The 17,959-nt window shown below is 43.3% G+C and overlaps 1 protein-coding gene across 3 annotated transcripts in view; it reads left to right on the forward strand.

Moving 5' to 3' along the window:
• The window catches only part of ZDHHC14 (zDHHC palmitoyltransferase 14), a 248,302-nt gene that overhangs the window by 159,972 nt on the left and 70,371 nt on the right, over window positions 1-17,959 (forward strand). For all 3 annotated transcript variants that reach the window (XM_074333749.1, XM_019749318.2, XM_019749308.2), the window contains exon 3: window positions 11,098-11,256. In XM_074333749.1, coding sequence (XP_074189850.1) covers window positions 11,098-11,256 — 159 coding nt within the window. The remainder of the gene's footprint in view (window positions 1-11,097; window positions 11,257-17,959) is intronic.

Here is a 17,959-nt window from a genome sequence, read left to right on the forward strand (position 1 = left end):
ACAAGTTGTTCCTCAAAGAATTGTATTAATTTATACTCTCAGCAAAAGTACATGAGTGTGCCTGTTCTCCCTACTCTCACCAATACTAAATATTATCACTTAAAATTAACCTTTGACTTAGTGTGTATGAAACTGGGGGAGCAAATATATTTACTGACCGTGTTTCTCTCTTCATCTGTGAGTTACTCGTTCATCTCTTTTGCCCATTTTCTTATTGGAATATTTGTCTTTTTCCTAATCATTTGCAAAAGCTCTTTAAAGATATTACCCTTTGTTATATGTGTAACAAATATGTATCTACGTTATCATTTGCATTTTATGGGGTTTTTGACATATAGGTCTAAAATTATTTTATGTAGTCACAACTACCTATCTTTATATGTACTGCCTCATTGTATATGTTTAGGAAGGGCTTCCCCAGCCCCCAAATCTGATAAGTTTATGTATATTTTCCTAGTTCTTAGATGTTTTTATTTTTTACATTTAAATGCTTGGTATTGATTTGAAGTATGGCTCCAACTTCAGATCCCCCCCCCCCAATGATTACCTGTTTATCCTAATTCCATTTATTGAATAACCCATGCTTTCTCCTCTGATTTGAAATGCTATATTTATAAAATACTGAATCTTACAGAATTTGCATCTTTTTGAGAATGTTCTATTTGGTTTCACTGTTTCATTTTTTTTCCTGGGACAATCATATTTCCCCTCATAATTTTACTTTTGCGAATATTCTCCTGTTTTATTCTTCCAGATGAAGCTTAGAATCATTTTTTCTGGTTTGTCAGAATTTCCCCAAATAATAGTGAGATTTTGATTAGCATTGCAATAGATGCATAAAGTAATCTGAGAAGAATTGACGTATTTAAAATACAGAATATTCTACTCTGGGATACAGATATGTTTTTCAAAACTTCTTAAGTCTCTATATTGTTTTATAGTTTTCTTCTCATGAGATCTACCATTTTTTTGTTTTGTTATCTTTATTCCTAAAGTTTTGTGGTTGCTTTTCTCTGCTGTAAATGGGATTTTACTCCCTTATAGTAGTTTCCAAATGGTTATTGCTAATAGTATGTATAGAAAACTTTTGAAGTTAGATAGATAGATAGATAGATAGATAGATAGATAGATAGATAGATAGATAGATTGATTGATTCTAGTCACCTTACGGAAGATTCTTATTCAGTTTAACCAAGCTGTGTTGACTAAAGAGGTAAGAGTCTGTGATCATCGTGGATGACCATTTTTCCCTGGAAAGTATACTGCATTTATAAACAGTGTCTATTACTCCTGTGCTGGCATCCTTAATTTTCTTTTCCTTGGTACTAAGATAAAATTTTCCTTGATTCTAAGATAAAATCGTGTAACATTACTGTACAGAATGAGATATAAGCCAATCCTTGTATTCAGATGCTTGCTAATACCCTCACATTAATACCACTCAAATTTCAATTAAAGCCTATCAGATTTTCCTGGTGATTATGACGAAATATGGCCCTGCACTGGCATGATTTCTAGTGCCCAGTTTTTACCTGTGTTCTCATCTACTTGCTTATAATACTGAAAACACTGACAACCCAAATTGATCTCTATCATCGTCTGATATTCAGTAGGTTTTGATGATGCGCACGCTGTCCCCATGGAGTAGAAACACCCACAAATATTTCTAGCTTTGCCCTTCAATAGAAGAATTGATTTTCATTTATATAGCACAGTAGTTTTGTGTGTGTTCTCAGAGAACTTTGACAAAATTTGAGGGAAATTAAAACTTTTCAAGGACAAAGCCACCTGTATTTCTTTTACATTGAAGGGAGAGGTTTTGTCATCCATGTGGAAAAATATAGTACGGCAAAAAATAAGATAGTCATTAATTTTCATTTTTCTATAAGCATGTTTTGGAATAACTCAGTTAAATTAAAACAGTCATAGCTACTAAGCACTTTTCTTTGTCTTCTGTCTTTAATTGCGTTAATTTGTGTGATATATATAACAGGACCCCCTAAAAGGGCATTTGATAGCTGTGAACAGCATACCTAGCATCTGAGAGTTCCAGGTCTTTCCATGAATTACAATGTCCCTGACCTACAGACATCCAAACTATTATAGTTTAAATGTGGGGAAACTGAGGCCAGTTATCTCCACCAGATCAAAAGTCTCTCTCTCTTCACCAAGGCCACCCCATGTTCCTATTTTCTGGAATCTATGCTTTCAGAACTGTTTGTAGGAATAATTGGGTTTCTCCTCCTGGAATTAGTTTTGGAGCAGAATGAAGATTGATGTTTTCCACTTCAGAGTCACAGCGAAAATTCATGCTGAGAGCCATGAGCACACATGGCTTAACTCTAAGAGAGCACACAAACGGAGCCAAGATCTATCCTTGAATGAAGTTTAATTTAATATAAACTTTCTTGCCTAAAATTGGCTTCTACTCCAGACCATAGCTATTGTCTGTCATGATGTTTTTCAAACTGTGCCCCCTGGGAATAGCGCACAAGACAACTAGGGGCTGTCCGTGTAAGCCAGGGCTTCAGTCTTGCCCCTTGCAGGATATTGGGTCATATTTGGTTCTGTCCAACACGTCCATTAAGACATTTGGCACATGGTAGTGTGTTTTATGTATTAATCCTGGAAACCAAAAGTGTAAATAAATATTATGGGTTATCTGAACCCAGAGATATTTTCTAAGCATGGACATTTTTGACAGGACCAAATGTCCATAAATCCTCTTGCCTGTTTTGGATAGTCAGGATTTCTTTCTTTCTTTTTTTTTTTGTAAGATTTTCTTTGATCAAAAGTTGCCCTGCTATCGATACAATAAAAAGGAACAGTTGGAAAACTGGCCGGGCTGTTTCATTCTGCAGATGTTCCATAATTAACTAGATAAAATACCAACTCTTTGAGTAAGGTAGCATCTTTGCAAATGGCACACATCTTTCTCTCTAGCATCTCCATTCTTAGCCAACCCATCGATTCTCTAGCTGGTGATACTGCAGCTCAGCGTGAGGGTTTAGCTGTGTTTGCAGAGTGTTTGCCATGGATGCCAAACCTGTCTTTATCAGATGTACACAGAAAGCTTTTCAAAAAATGTAGGTTTTTGCTCCTACCACAGGTAAGAATCTTCAGGAGCAAGGAGTCTACATATTTTTAAAGTCTCCCAGGTAAGCAGACCTTCATGTATATGCTTGTCAGAGAAAACTGAAAGGAAGAGAGTGGGGATTTCACCAGGCTTTCATCCTGCTTGCAGTCATTTGCATCTACAGCAACGCTTCTCAAACTTGCACATGCATCTAAATCACCTGGGATTACTCATTTCTAGCAAACGTCCTGGTGATGCTGATACCTGGTCCATGGACCACACTTTGAGTAGCAAAGCTGTGGGTCAAGGTATCTTAGCCACAGCACTGTTGATATTTTGGGCTGGATAATTCTTTGCTGTGGGGGCCGTCCCGTGCATTGTGGATGTGTAAGCAGCATCCCTGTCCTCTACCCACTAGATACCAGGAGCATTCCCTCCACATTTTTGTGTGTAGTCAGATTCGTCCTGGGGGCAAAGTCACCCCTGGCTGAGAATCACTGCCCTAGGTGATCTTGATCCTCAGCCAAGTTTAAGATCTATTATTAAATGTGATTTGTTTATATACTTACATTATTAAAAATCTAATCTCTAGGCTTATCTGCCCTCCCTAGAGTATAAGCCACAAAAGGACGGAGGACTTATTTACCACTATATTCAAAGCACCTAGCAGACCATTTACCATGTTTCCCCAAAAATAAGACCTAGCTGGACCATCAACTCTAATGTGTCTTTTGGAACAAAAATTAATATAAGACCCGGTCTTATTTTACTATAATATAAGTCTGGGTATAATATAATATAATATAATATAATATAATATAATATAATATAATATAATATAATATAATACTGGGTCTTATATAATATGATATGGTATAAGACTGGGTCTTATATTAATTTTTGCTCCAAAAGACGCATTAGAGCTGATGGTCTGGCTAGGTCTTATTTTCAGGGAAACACGGTAGCATATAGTAGGTACCTAATAAATAATTGAATGAATAAATGAATGAAACTAATCTGAGTAGCACATGAAGTTCATTCTTCGAGGCTATCTTTTTCTATTTTCTATTAAGTAGACAGGAAAAGATTGTTTTGCCCAATTCTCTACAAATATTTTTATTGTGTTTTTCTCAGTTCCTTTGCTCTTAAGACCTTCAACTGATTGGACGAGGCCCACCCACATGATGGAGAGCAATCTGCTTTACCCAAAGTCTACTGATTTAAATGTCAATCTCATCTAAAAATACCTTGGCAGCAATATCTGTCCTGGTGTTTGACCAAACACCTGGGCACGTAGCTTAGCCAGGTTGACACATAAAATTAACAAATCAAATTCCTTTTGCACCTCCATGCAGGTTGAAGGCCAGCATGCCAAACATAACTACAAAGCTCTGTGCAATCTAGCCCCTTTTTTCCTCCTCGCTGTCTCCCTCTCACTCTGTGTCCTGGTCACACTGTCCTCCCTTCAATTCTTGGATATGCCATCTGCCTCCTGTTCCATGGCCAGTACACAGTTGCTCCCTCTGCCTGAAATGCCTTGCTCCCAACTCCCAGAGTGTGTGCACACTCACACACACACACACACATTGCCTAGGGAAGCCCTACTCAATTGTCCTTCAGGTCCTCATTCCATGCTTCTCTGTCACAAAATACCATGATGGGTAATGATGCATTTAGTTGTGATTATTTAATTAATATCTATCTCTGCCTATAGACTGTAAGCTCCTTGAAGGCAGGGACTTGGTCTGTGGTGCCCACCAGGGTACTTCCAACACTCATAGGTGTTGAGTGAGTAAATGATTTGGAAAAGAATAACTGGTCCCTGAATCTCATATGTCTTCCATTCCTTAGAGGACTCACTCTGGCAGACATGGGGCCTGCCCTTGCCTATGGCTTCCCCACATCACCTTTCCTGGTTCTCTTGCTCCTGGCTTTTCGGGTGCTCTCTGCTCCGCCTTGAGATGGGCCCACTCAGCAGAGGAGGCTGCCCTGTCTGCCCACCACATAGCTCAGGCTGTAAATCTGCCTACATGAGCCTTGCCTCAGGCATCAGTTTCATTCCTCAAAGACAAACATTCAACACACGCTGACAAAAATTTGCTCTGCCTTTTTCCCTTAATACTTAAAATGATGGTTGACTTGTCTAAGATCTGGTCACTGTTAATATTTTCTTACGATCTTGGAAGTTTATAAGCCAAGAGTCTGGGCTAAGTGTCTCTTAACCGTCTTCCATCATGATAGATCAGCCATCTAAGGTTGGGTCGCGTGTGTCCCAGATGCTGCAAAGCACCAACGAAAGGGGCCTAATGAAAATTTCAGATCTGTTAGATCCAACAGCTGCCTCTCAGCACATGCAATACCTGTAGTCATGAAGACTTGAATAGAAAGCAAATTGCACTTTCCCTGCAACTTATATCCTAATAGGAGCATGCTTTATCTTCCTTCCAACTAAATATTATGTTGGTGCAAAAGTAATTGCAGTTTAAAAGGTTAAAAATAATGCAAAAACTGCAATTACTTTTGCACCAACCTAATACCTATTAGTAAAGGTTCTTCCCACTCTGGTGGACGTTCTGTCAGCTAGTGAACGGTCTATGAAACTTCAGAGCACCAGAGAATGCCACTGTTCTGTATCCTTTTGGTAAAGGAAAAACCCTTAATCTACATCTTTTATAAATTGGGATTTTTCTCCTTTGCATTTTAAAAATGTAGAGTGCAGTTATTTTATGCAGTAGCCCCCCTTATCCATGGAGGATACGTCCAAGACCCCCAGTGGATGCCTGAAACTGCAGATAGCACTAAACTATGTTTGTTTTCCTATACAGAAATACCTATGATAAAGTTTAATATATAAATTAGGCCCAGGAAGAGATTAACAATGACTAATAATAAAATAGAATAATTATAACAGTATACTATAATGAAAGTTATACGAACGTGGTCTCTCTCTCTCTCAAAATATCTTAGTGTACTGCACTCACCCTTCTCCTTCCTGCGATGCCAGAAGACACGATGCCTGTGTGATGAGATAAAGTGAGGTACTCAGAACGGCACACAATTTAAAACTTATGTTTATTTCTGGAATTTTCCATGTAACACTTTTGGACCTAGTTTTTGGGCATAGTTGACCATGAGTAACTGAAACCATGGAAAACGAAAGCCTGAATAAGGCGGGACTACTGTATGGTGAAGGTCAACAATTTTAAAAGTTCCACAATGTTGTCCCTGTATTTGGGGCAGGAATAAATAAGATGGCAGACAAATGGGTCTCGCAGGAAGTGGGCGCTATTATTCCTTCAGAAAAAGAAGATGACTTATTTTGGGAGAGTGGCGTTGAACTAGGTATATGTTAACAGACAACTTACAACTTAGTTAACAGGCAGTTTTGTGTCCTTGAACTCACACTGACCAGCCCCCTAATTCTCCCCAGTTCCCCTAATTCTTTGCCCATAAGCTCATTGCGAGGTTAATGCTACACCGAGATTCCATTAGTATGTCTGCTTCAACAATTTGGGGGGGGGGGGGGCAGTATGAAGAAAAAGACCATTTCAAGGTTTTAAGTTTTCTTTCAAAACACTCGTGTATAAAAATGTCCTTGCAAAAGCTCATATAAACGTGCAGCACTGTTAGAGGTTCCCCCGCCCCAAATTCTAGTGTTCTTTAACCATTCGCTATTGCAGACTTCAATTATTCTTTTTCAACAACTGTATTTAAACCATAAAGAGCAGCCCTCACCAGCGGAGGCACCATTGTTGTCAACAGCACAAAACAGAATCAGAAACCTAAGTGACTGAGGATTAGGCCAGGCACGCCACCTCCTGTGGCCCCTGACGTCAGCCACAGATGTGTGTCATCCCCAGGGACAAGAAACAGATTTTACGGAGGCTGTGGGCACCAGTCTGACGTTTAAGGAGAGACATCTTTTGTCCTCAGGTGGTTTCAAGGCCTCATTATTCACATCTGTCCTGGGCACAGGCGTGCCTGGAGCTGCTGGTCTGCAGAGGCTACTGAATTGAGTAACAGCCACTTTGGGGGGCCCTGAGGTTGCTAGGTGCCCATCTTGCGCAGCCCTCCCAGGTGACACCGACCAGCTGTGTGAGATGGGTCTCTGGACCAGCAGTGGCTATGGACATGTTTAAGAGGCGTGAGAGCCTCAGAAGGACCTTGTGACAGGCGTTCCTGGGGAGGGAGGTGTCACTGGGCAGTGTGACTAACAGGTGGGCGTGGAGGAGTTGGGTCACCAGTCCTGTGCATCCCCGCATTGCATCATTGCTTCCTACCTGCCAGGACAATTGGCCTTCCATTCGGCAAGCTATTCTTGAGGACCTACTGTGTGCTAGATGCTGGGAACATGAAAGTGGGGAAGGCATGGTCCCTGGCCTGGAGCAGCATCTGGGGGAAGATGGGAAAGTCAGTCCTGGTACTGGATGCACTAGCTGAGGGCTCCGTCTTCCCTCCAGCCCGTGAATACCACCAGCAGAGAGACAAATCTGTGTAGTTCCTGCTGCACCCCCAGCTCCCCGCACAGGGCTGGCTCCTAACAGCCCAATACAGAGCTATTGACTGGATATAAAAATGAGCTAAGTACAGTGAGAGCCCAAAGAAGGAAATAAGCAACTCCGCTTTCAGAGTGTTTCCACAGAGAAGCTTGAGCTGGACCTAAAGGATAAGGATTACCTACACAGGTTGGCCCAGGTGGAGAAGATGTCAAGTGCAGCTGCCTCGGAATGTGTAACATTCCATTGCCTGTTCAGGGAGCGCTGGGAGGCTGCTGTGCTTGGAGCACGGGCTCTGGGTAAGATTGCGCTACAAGAAAAGAGGGGCCAGGTGCACGGGGACCTTCTGCACCTCCCAGGAGGCCCCAAGTTTTTCTGTCAGATTTGCACTTATTACACGGCCTCTGAAGACCGTAAGGAGAGCAGACAGGGATGGGGTGGCTGGGTCCCTCATCACACAGCCCAGCAGGACCCCTTGCTGACCCCTCCCCACGAGACATCTGTGCTTATTTATGGGTCCTCCACTGCTTCTGGCACGTATTTTGCTTATAGTGAATACGTTATGAAGATCAACTGACTGTTTTTTATTTTCAGTTCTGTGGCCCTTCCATCACTTAATGATGGCATAGCTGGGCCCTGAATCTAGGTTTCCTGATTCTTCCATTTCTTTTACCTAAAGAGCTCTCCAAATATTTATTCAAAGAGTTTATGGGTTTAGTTTCATTCTTAAGCATCAGTTTACCATGTCTGTTGAATTCTAGCCTTCAGCTCACTTTGTATCAAAGGTGTAATCTTTCAAAAATGTACTTTGGAACTTCGAGATCACTAGAGTTTGTCTTAAGGAGTGCTGGCAAATACTTTTTCATCATTGCCCCTCAGAAGGAGGCTTTTTAGTAGTCATTCTTGTGTGGATAAGTTTGTCATCCCTACTTTTTAAAATATTTTCCTTGACAGATCAGTTTTTAAACTTCTCTGATGAAACTGACACAAATATTGTTTCGATTATTTTTAAACCTGTATCTGACTTTCTAGTTTTTCTACCTGTTTGCAAGAGCTAAATAGACATAGTAGAATTCACAGCTGACATAAGGCTAGTGAGGCACCGAGTCATAATTAATTTAGGCCTCAGTGGCACCCAGTTGGCACCGGTAGAGCTCTGACCTTATCTTTGATATGTTCAAAGCCAGTTATTTTTACCGTGATGCTTGGGGAAGCACATGGCCATGTGGTCTCTGTTTTCTCCTTATTACAGAATCCGTTGAGATGCCTTCCTCTTCCCAGCATATATGTTTTGGGAGTTGAGTGTCTCTCCAGATGCTGAATTCAGCACCATTCCACCAGGCAGGTGGGACACAGAGGGTGTCCTGCTTGGCAAGATCACCCAGCATCCTTTGGATGGCTCCACAGCTATTTAATTATTCTGAGTAGGAAGGTTGTCCTAATGAAAAGGTAAAGTAGAAAGGCTGCTCCTCACGTCTCCGTTTCCCTGCCCTCCATAGGGCCTTCTGTCCCTCACGTATCCCTGAACTCTCCATCCTCTCCTCCTATGACCTTCTCCAACTTACTTTTCCATGAAGAGTAATTGCTCAGAATGTTCACCCCATTAGTGAGGCTGGTATTTGCACAAATACCAAAGCCTTAGGCTACAGGGCTAGTGGCAGATTTCAGGCCTCTGACAACCCCTTAAAGAAGATTGGGGTAAAGAGGGGGCTGAAATCATGATGTGGGAGTTGTGGGTTCTGTCAGTGAGTGACAGTGGCCCTGCTGGGGGGGAAATGCTTGGGTGGCTGGGAGAGATTTGTGAAGCAGCCCCTTCACAGGAGTGAAGCTCTGTTCTCTAAGTTTAGTTCTTTATCACACACGTGAGTGTTTTTGGGCACATAACAAAAAGGAATGTGAGAGTAAGAGGTGGGTGTGCTGTCTGGGCGGGGAGTATTCATAAGCACCCAGGGCAGGGTTCTCAAACTTTCAAGTGTGCGAATCCCAGGGGATCTGGGTAAACGCAGATTCTGCGGCAGTAGTTCCCGCGCGGGATCCAGAACCTGCTTCTCTGACAAGCGCTCAAATGACACAGATGCTGCGTGGACCACACTTGGAGCAGCGGTCCTGTACCGTGGCTGCAGACTCCCATACCTGGGGCTGTTTGACCCCTGATGCCAGTCTGTCCCCCACCAATGAAATCAGAATCTCTGAGGGCAGAACCGAAATATCAGTAGTTTTCGAAACTCTCCACCTAACTCCTGCCCAGGTTGAGTAGGGGGAGGGGGTTGGGGGCTGAGTGGATGATGGGACTCATTCTTACCACTTCGGAAATTTACCAAAAGTATGTTGCAACTGTCGCTGTCTTACGATGTGTCCTTTAAGTGTGTATGGATTACAATGAACAGCTACCTTTAATGTTACCAGCTCTGTTTTGAGAGAACACCTTGAGATTTCCCGAGATTTCCTCTAGCCACCAGGCTCCACTCTGCCAGTGTTTATCCACCGTGGAGTCCTAGCTGAAGCCCTCACAGATACAAGAGTATCTTGTATCTCCACTCACCGGTGGTCTCTTCTTGACTGCACAGCTAGCTGCCCTACGTTCTTTCTGGCAAGCCTCAAGGCTAGGAGGGATCTAGATGAGGATAAAACTAGCTGTTTTATCTTCCTGTAGAACAGGGCTTCTCAACCCTGCAGCACACTGAGAATCACCCCGGGTGGCTCTGAATCAATGGGTCTGTGGAAGGGTCCATGGATCAGGGGAGTTTTAAGAGCTCCCTGGGTGATTCTAAGGGACAAGAACCAGACTGCAAGATAACACAAAACTAAAACAATAAAAATGGACATATTTGTATTTCTATGTTTTGTTTGACCAGCATCTTATTTCTTAGAATCAATTTTTTAAATGTTATAAATCCATATTCCCCTATCCAATACCTGGTATTTTTGAGGGGGGCAATGGGCAAATTGGGCAGATTCTTGAGCTGAATTTGGAGTACACCATAGCAAAAGAAAAGTGTTTCTGAAAGGAAATATCACCTACAGTATTAAATAGAACGCTAGCTACTATAACAAATGAAATCCAAACCTTCAGCAATTTAACACTAGGAACTTGGTGCCCAGGTAACAGTATGGCCCAGTTAAGAGGTCTCAGAAACAGCCTTCCTATGCCTGCTTGGTTATTCAGGTACCCCAGTTCGCAGCTCCAAGGTGGCCCCAGAAGTGAGAATGGGACTCTCAGGGGAGTCCCGCTGGCTGGGCGGGGCATCGTGTGCTCTCACCCCATTGGCCAGAGCTCAGTACGTGTCCACGCCCACCCGCGTGGACTGGTAAGCACAGCCCCCAGCCCTGGCAAGGAGCGCTAAGGTTGTGGGACAGCACATTTTTGTGTCTAGTATCAGGAGCCTCCCCAAAAGGCACAGGTGACCCGAGGCTGGGTGCGGGTACTGCACTTGGAAATGCAGACTCCAGGCCCTCTAGCTGCGAGGGCCTGCAGAATTTAAGTGCTATGTTAACAGCATGTACCCTTTTTTCTTTTCTCCACAGATATCGCAAACGGCACCAGTTCAGGGGGGTACCGTCCACCTCCCAGAACCAAAGAAGTCATCATCAATGGCCAGACTGTGAAACTTAAATATTGTTTCACCTGCAAGATTTTCCGGCCTCCTCGTGCCTCTCATTGCAGCCTTTGTGATAACTGCGTAGGTGAGTAGAAGCCGAAATCGCCTCTGTACCACCTCTGATGCTTGTGCTCAAGTGTGTGTCGCTGATGGAGTAGCTGATTTCTTTTTAATAGACCTGAGCTAGAGAGTCAGCATGTGTGTCTCTTGACTCCTTTGAAACTGAACAACTCAATAATAGTTAATATTGCAACGTATTTGCCTCCTGCCGCTGATCCAGTTCACCAAGCCTAGTGTTACCAAATCTTTATAATTTCTTTCTTTTTACATCCTGTAACGCCCCCTCTACCAATACAATGCCCTAGGCCTTCTCCTCCAGGAGCACATACACCAGAGTGGGGGTTCTTTATTCCCTGGAGCTGCCAGATCAGCAGACACTTGAAATAAAAGTATTTTACCCCTAAGCCCCTCCATTGCCCAATGAACTGGCCCCACCTAGCTGGATGTGCTTTGTGCAGTTCTCCCAAGTCCTTGAGGGATGTTTGGATGTCCCTGAGGCATTTGAAACATAAGCAGAGGAAAAGAGGCAGAGGCCAGGAGAATTCTGGGCCCACAGTTAGGGTTGTTACTCCTCCCAGAGACCTCCCCTCTCTGTCTACTTGCTTTTCTTGGGACAGACAAGGGACACAGACAGAGAGGGAGCAGAGTGGAGCACAGCAGTCCTCACTTGTAAGACGTGGCCCTTCTGTTGGGTCACCGTGACCCAGCACAGGATTTCTACAAGTGACGTGGGTCCCAGCCCCTTGGAAGCACTTCCTGTCGCTTCACACTGAGATCTGCTACCCACACCCACAAACCACCTTCTTTCCTGGGCTGGCGCTTCTTAGAGATGAGATTGGCTAGAAGGGGGCAGAAGACCCATAGAACAGAAAGGGTAGTAAGAAGCGGACAGAGGCATTGCCACCCTAGGGAAGGCCCTCATTTCTTCAGTCCCAGAACCTGCCTCTGAGAGAAATAACCAAGGGTATTCCTGGGCGAATGGGCATGGAAATTCTCTGTTCCCTCATCCCGGAAAGGATCGAAAGCCACAGAACAATCCTTTTTCCACAGTGACGCATTATCGATTGCCAGCACTCGTTTGGAGTCTGCTAGAATTTGTCGTCTCAATTATTCTTGAGGAAAATAAAATGTTAGACTTCCTGCTGTGCAAAGCAGTTTTCCTTTTATTTGTCTGAAATTTATTCTAACTTCAGTAATCTACAGTTTGTTAGAAAGTCCACGATTTCCCTTGTTTTGGTTTTATTAACTTCGATAAATTACTTTTAGCCTTTGCCTCCCAGTGGAACAGCTTGTTCAGTCTTTCTCGGGGAGTAAGTAGCCTGTAGTTAAGAGCCTGGAATCGGGTACGTGTGGCCTGGGTGCAGATACTAGCTTTGTGACTTAGACAAGCTACTTCAACTCTCTATGACTTGGTTTTCTCATCTCTGCAATGGGGTCAGTAGCAGTCCCTACCTCAGGCGATGGTAAGAGTAAATGATTTAATACACGTAAAGCACGTAGAATAGTGTCTGGTGGAGAGCAAGTGCTCTGTGATTGTCAGCGCTATTACTGCTATTACTACTGCTACCTTGATATTTTTGATTGGCTTTCTCTGGACAATTTCTTGATCTGCTGTAGCCTTTGGCAGGTACGATGAACAAACTATACCTGGTGCTCTATGTGAGGGCACATCAGGGTTTCTACAAAGACACATGACAACCTTTGTTTGATTTCTGATACCCTTCCTGGTGACTCCGGCCCCAGTGGCCATCCCATGCCCATCTCGAGGACACTTTTATGCCGAAACAGCACAGTGGCTGAAATATCTTCAGGGGAACAATTTATAGGGATTCTCAGGACGCTTTCTTGGGTTGTAATTATGATTTTACGTGGTGGAATATTATACAAAGGAGTAGTATGTTACATACTTTTTCACATGAAAACTTTTGTTATTTTGCCTGCCTTCTCCTGGAGGTTTAATGACTTATTCCAGTTGGCATTTATAGGTAGGCACTTATTAACTAGAAACCTGAAGTGGTAACTGGGTACTTTCCTCTCTTTATCATTTATAAAATTGTTTACCCTTACTAGACCCCTGACTATTTCTATTCTTTTATCGGTATCAGTTGGCCTCAACCCTCTATTTCCTGTCTCTAGTCTACATTCCTAATCATGATAAACTTCCCTCCTGACCTCATAGTGTTTTAAAATTCCCTTTGTATTATTGTCAAACACTTCCTAAAAGTTCATGTAATTCTCTCATTTGTTCCCTCCATCGCCCATAGGTTTACAGCTCCTTAAAGAACCTGATGAATTAATTACCAAAAGTAGATATTAACCCCAGTGCATGGTATACTTCTCCTCTAGCATAACTGTTCAGGAGCGTATCCTTTCTTGTAGAAACTACCAGCTGAGAAAATAAGAGCCACTGGTGTATAATATCCAGGAGCCCTTCTGCAACCTTTCTCGTAAATCCACATCACAGTGGCAATGCAGCACTCCACAGCCAAGCATGTGGTGTCCTGTAATGGGGGACACAGAATAGCAAGGGAAAGGAGAGGAAGGGGGAGGGTTTGGGGGTGCGCTCAACAGGAGGAACCCTGGACAGAAAGCACATTGCCTACAGCTGCCTGTAAGCATCAGCTGACGGTTCTAGGGCTGGAGCTTGGCAAACCCTGATGAGGGCCCCGCTCTGTGCAGGACAGGTGAGCTAAGCAGCATAGGGCTGATTTAACATAAAGCTCCTCACAGCGCTCCTGGAAAAACCACACAGTGATTCAGACCTACATAGCTTTGCTTTTCCAGTTCATTATGCTACATTTGGGCCTTCAGTGGGACCCATTAGCAAACTAGCGAATTGGACCTTCTGCATGCAGGAAACAGAGTGGAAAGCAGATGTCTCCAACTGGGAAGTATAATTGCAGAGTTGGCCACTATTTTGTTTTGAGGTAGAACATTTTGGTTGAAAGAATTTTGCTTTTTGCAGCCAAGGCAAAACATCCAATGATGTGCTGAAAGCCAGGATTGGCACATGTGGCTTTCCTTCCCTTAGCAAGGAATGGGTTGGGGTTGGTACTTCCTAGGCCCACAAATAAATGCCACTTTGTGCTGGGAGAGGAGAGAGGAAAATGCAGTTTCCCAGGCAGTTCAGAAGAGTATTTTTCTTTCTTCAGTAAGTTTGAAATGAGAGCAAAGTCTTACGGAGTTGTAGTCTTAGCTGAGGAAAGCTTTCTTAGGGAGCAAACTGTTGCAAATCTAGAACTAGTTAGCAGAGCCTAGTGGTTGGGACATGGCTCTGAGGACACACAGGCCCAGGACAAATCCTGGTCCTGTCATTGGATAATATTGGAACCGGGGTGGGTTATCTGACTACGCCCAGCTATTTCTGCATCTGTGAAATGGGGTGACCCTACAGCTACCTCTTAGGGTTCTTTGAGGGATTAGGTGAGAGAGTGCCCAGCAAGCGCCCAGTATGGCCCTGGTGCCCCCTGAGGGCTCAGTAGGTGCCTGTCATGAATGCTGTCATCCTGAGTTGCGGGAGAGGAGCTGCTGTGGTGCTCCAAATACTGTACAGAACGAGCTGCGTCTGCACAGTGACAGGAGTCACCTTGTTTTTCTGTCATCTCATAAGCTTAGGTGAGCTGCTGTACGCGAAGTGAATCTCCTCTCGCTGACTGTCTCTCTTTATCTCTGCATCTCTTTCTCTCTCTGACTCTTTCTCTGTCCCTGTACTTCTCTCCCTGTGTGTTGCCATCAAATCGCTTCTGCACGTTTGAAGCAGACTGTTTTGAGTTGTTTGTTCACTCAGGCGATCTTTGAAGTTACAAGACATGTTTAAACAACCAACAGCTGGGGACGAGGGAGCCAAGTCTGCTCGCTCAGCTCCGGAGGCTCCCTCAGGTCATTAAAGCAGGAGTAACGAGGAGCGGGGAAGCAAACATGTGCCTGAGAGGTCCTCTCAGACTTACTGTGTACGTTCTACGTCCCACATGAGTCCCCTCCACCCTTCCCTGACCCGGGTGGATGCTTTAAGGGAATCTGTCCTCTGGTGAGCTCTGGTCCAGTGTCTAACCATCTCACTTTGACCAGGCAGAAGGCAGCTTAGCGTGAAGGCTAAGCGGTGGCTTCTGGAGTCAGCAGCCACCTGGGTCCCAAACCTGCTGTGTCTGGGTAAGGGGGACCCTCCCTGCACCTGCAGTGCCACATGTGAAGGTACTGTGAGGACAGGGAAGATGGCGCAGGAGGCCGGCAGGCTGTATCGGCCCCTAGGGAGCTCTCGGGTGCCAGCCTCTTCCCTCAGACACAGGGGGCCCTGGTCTCTTTCTTCCGTCCCCTTCTGCCATTTCTGGTGTGGGTGGCACAGAGAACATCCAGATACCCTCTGCAGGGACTCAGCATCCAGTCACTCTTGTTTTTGGTAGCACTTTACCATCGTCTTTACAAATGCTCACGAGCTCGCTTTCCCATTCCCCTGCCTCTTTCTTGCTGTGCTCGCGCTCTCCTGGGCACTTCGCTCCATGTGCTTTCTTCTGCCGCAACAGTGGCTCCCTTTCGTGGATCCAGCTGCTTCCTGTGTGATGTGGTGTGTGAGCCTGACTGCAGATATCTGGCTGGTCTGTTGTGGACCTTCTGCTGGGCACTGCTGCCCATTGGAGCCCAGTTACTGCTTCACAGCTGGACTCAATACAAGAGGTTTATATCTGAGATTTAGCATTGCAGCTGCCTTCTGGTATGGGGCAGTAATCTGGAATTTCCTTTTTACTATTTGGATATGGTGAGAGGACTATTAATTTACCATAGAAAAGTCTGTTATTTGAAGGGAAAGGAGCACGCTGGCATTTGCCTCCTACCAGGAACCAAAACAAACAGGGTTTACTGTACCCATAGTTTCCAGTAGCCTTGCGTTTCATTCACATTTAATGAGCACCCTGTGTGCCAGGCACTGTGGTAGTAGCTAGATGCAGCGAAATAAAAGACAGTCCCCAAGGATCATTATTAAGAACAGAACAAGGAAAATTCATGGTAGAAAGCATTACTATTTTCATATTACGAGGGTCAAAGAGAGTAATTTTACATTGGTAAAGAGTACAATTAAAAATTTAGTCATCAACATATATGCCCCGAATAACATTGCTTTAAGATACATGAAGTAAAAATTGTTAGGAAATGTAAGGATAATTTGGTATAAACATATTGCTAATGAGAAACAATGGCATAACTCTGATTTTGATGGCTCAGGTAAGCAAAACAAAAGTAATAAAATAAAGGATACCAATATATCACTAATAAGTGGATGCTGAGCTTTGTTTCTACAAAGTATACTTACCTTTTTAAACTGTTTGTGAAACATTTACAAAAATTAATCATATGAGGCCACAATAAAATTCCTAACTTCCTAAAAGTCGATGTTGCCCAGACCATGCTATCTGATGACACAATGACAAAACTAGAAATCAATCACCAATATACAGTACACAAACCTAACCTGTAAGATTTTTTTTTAAAGCTTTTTATCGTAACTCTTGGGTGACAGAAACGTCAAAATTGCAATTGTGGAATAGTTAGAACATGACAATAAGAACAATGCAAAAGAAAACTCTCTGCCATTCACAATTCTAAATTCCAAACACAAAAAAATAGTTAACCTAAGCAGAAAAGGAGTCGTTTGGAAAACTATCAGGTAGCTCAAAGAAATGAAGGCAAAGGCCAGAGAACCAGATTTAGAACCAGGGTGGCCTGGGGAGGCTGGGTGGCTGCACACAGCCAGTCACACCTGCAACAGGACGTGACAGGAGGTGGAAGTGTCGTTTGCTCCACCACTGAGTTCTAACTCCACTGCTGACGTCAGCTTAGAACTGGGACTCTGTGGTGACCACAGGTTCTGAATTCAGAGATCTGGGTGGGAACACCTGGGCCTGTTTCGCTTCCACACCTAAGCACCAGCGTGGCAGGAGGGGTAACTGTCCCACTTTCAGCTTCTATAAGGGGGTGAGTTGGTGGAGCCCTGCCTCCCGCCTATTTTAGTATTCTCCTCAAACAGGAAGTTAGGATGGTAGATGGCCAATGAAATAAAGTTTTAAAAAGGCTAGTACAAAAAAACAAAACTGAACTTAGAAGCAAATAAACAAGCATAGCATCCATCTCAAGAAGATAGAAAAAGAATAGCAAAATAAACTTAAGGAAAACAGGAAGAAAAAATTAATGACCTAAAAAACAGAAAAATAAATGTGATACCAGATCTAATTCTTTGGAAAATAAACAACAAAAAGGTAAACATCCGGTAAGACTAAAAGAGAGAAAATAAAGTAGAAATAACAGATTCAAATGAGATAAATATAGGTGAGGGTTTTGTAGTTACTGGAAAATAGTAATTTTGTATATTGTATAACTCTATGCCAATTGATTTGAAAATCTCAATGAAACGTTATTTTATGGGAAGTTAGCCAAAGAATGAGTGGGAGACTTAAATAGACTATTAACAATGAAAAACTGAAAATGTTATTGAAGAATTATCCGAGAAAATGCTGGCTCCAGACATTCTTACTTCCTATGCTCTGAATAGTGTTTCAGAGTTCAAAGTAGGTTGGACAGCTTTTCAGTTCATTTCACCAAGATAGCATAACCTCAAAACCTGACAGAAATAACATGAAAAAAAAATTCTCATTTATAAATGTATTGTAAAACCAACATGATGACATAGTAGTGTTAATCTAGCAGTATAGTGAAAGAATTAGTCATTATGACATAGA

Source organism: Rhinolophus sinicus, linkage group LG05 (genome assembly GCF_036562045.2).
Source record: "Rhinolophus sinicus isolate RSC01 linkage group LG05, ASM3656204v1, whole genome shotgun sequence".
Taxonomy (NCBI): domain Eukaryota; kingdom Metazoa; phylum Chordata; class Mammalia; order Chiroptera; family Rhinolophidae; genus Rhinolophus; species Rhinolophus sinicus.